Here is a 1,286-nt window from a genome sequence, read left to right on the forward strand (position 1 = left end):
GTGAGACTCCGTCTCAAAAAATCGGAGAAAAAAAAAAAAAAAAAGAAAGAAATTGATTGGAGCTGATTTTATAAAGTTTGGGCATAAGAGTCTTAGCAGCCATTGTGTTTAGTGTACAGAAAATTGTGGCGATGACATTCTCTTTTCCCAACTTTCTTGATTTTTAAGTTAAGATAGACCTAGAAAAGCGGGAATCCTGGTCTTTGATTCCTGAGACCTCCCTGTTTCATGTGAAGATACAGCTTCAAGCCTTGGAGAATGCCTCCAAGGTCTTAAAAATGGGGAATCTGTGAACTGTGAGTCAAGCTTTGAGCAAGTCAGGTTTTACAAGGGACCGGTATGTTCCAACAGCAGCCCGAGTTGTGTGGCCACGCTGGGCATTCTTTCCACTCTGAGTGCTGACTGAGCTGACTCACTCACACTCCTTGCCTAGAGTTGGCAGCAGGTGTGGTTTATGGCATGTCCTTTCATTCTGAGCCCCGTAAGATACGGGCGAAGAGATTTCCGAGTCTGTGAGAGCCCCTCTGCCTCCCCCGCTCAGTCCCCACTTCCTCCGCAGACCCACTCCTTGCCAGTTGTGGTGATCTCCAACATCTGTCAGATGCCAAATGCCTGGGCGTCCATCCTGTGGTACAACATGCTGACCAACAATCCCAAGGTTAGTACCCCCTCCTTTTAGTTGGTACCCCGGGATCTCTTGCGATGTATGGGTACCTAGTACAGACAATGAGCACCATCCCTCATCTAAACAAGCAAATGTGTTCTTTCCAATAGAACGTAAACTTTTTTACCAAGCCCCCAATCGGAACCTGGGATCAAGTGGCCGAGGTCCTGAGCTGGCAGTTCTCCTCCACCACCAAGCGAGGACTGAGCATCGAGCAGCTGACTACACTGGCAGAGAAACTCTTGGGTCTGCATTTCACCCCTTCTCCCTCCTGCCTGCCCAGAAAAGGGATCCGGCCCATAGGGCTGTTCATTTGGGCCATGTCTTCTGAGCATTAGGCCATGTTTGTTTCCTGAGCAAGGTGCTATGCTGGTGCCAGGAAACAGGGGCTCCATCAAGTTGGGGAGTTGGGGTGCAGAGACAGTTTGCAGTTTTCAGTTGAGGTGATCATTTTTGAGGTAGGAGGTGGATTTCTTTTCTCCTGGTTGCTGTCTCATTCACCCTTTCCAACTAACCTTAGAAGGTCTTTTAAATGTGTGTTGGAAGGTGGCGCTAAAGGCTTGACATTCCCTGTCCGTTTCTTTAATAAACTACAGGCTAGTTTTTTTTTTTTTTTTTTTTT

The 1,286-nt window shown here is 47.4% G+C and overlaps 1 protein-coding gene across 1 annotated transcript in view; it reads left to right on the forward strand.

Moving 5' to 3' along the window:
• The window catches only part of STAT3 (signal transducer and activator of transcription 3 (acute-phase response factor)), a 94,528-nt gene that overhangs the window by 80,972 nt on the left and 12,270 nt on the right, over window positions 1–1,286 (forward strand). The window contains exons 15-17 of the mRNA XM_011929718.1: window positions 178–248; window positions 560–658; window positions 775–910. Of these exons, the coding sequence (XP_011785108.1) occupies window positions 178–248; window positions 560–658; window positions 775–910 (306 nt within the window). The remainder of the gene's footprint in view (window positions 1–177; window positions 249–559; window positions 659–774; window positions 911–1,286) is intronic.

This window comes from Colobus angolensis, unplaced genomic scaffold (genome assembly GCF_000951035.1).
Source record: "Colobus angolensis palliatus isolate OR3802 unplaced genomic scaffold, Cang.pa_1.0 Scaffold83, whole genome shotgun sequence".
Taxonomy (NCBI): domain Eukaryota; kingdom Metazoa; phylum Chordata; class Mammalia; order Primates; family Cercopithecidae; genus Colobus; species Colobus angolensis.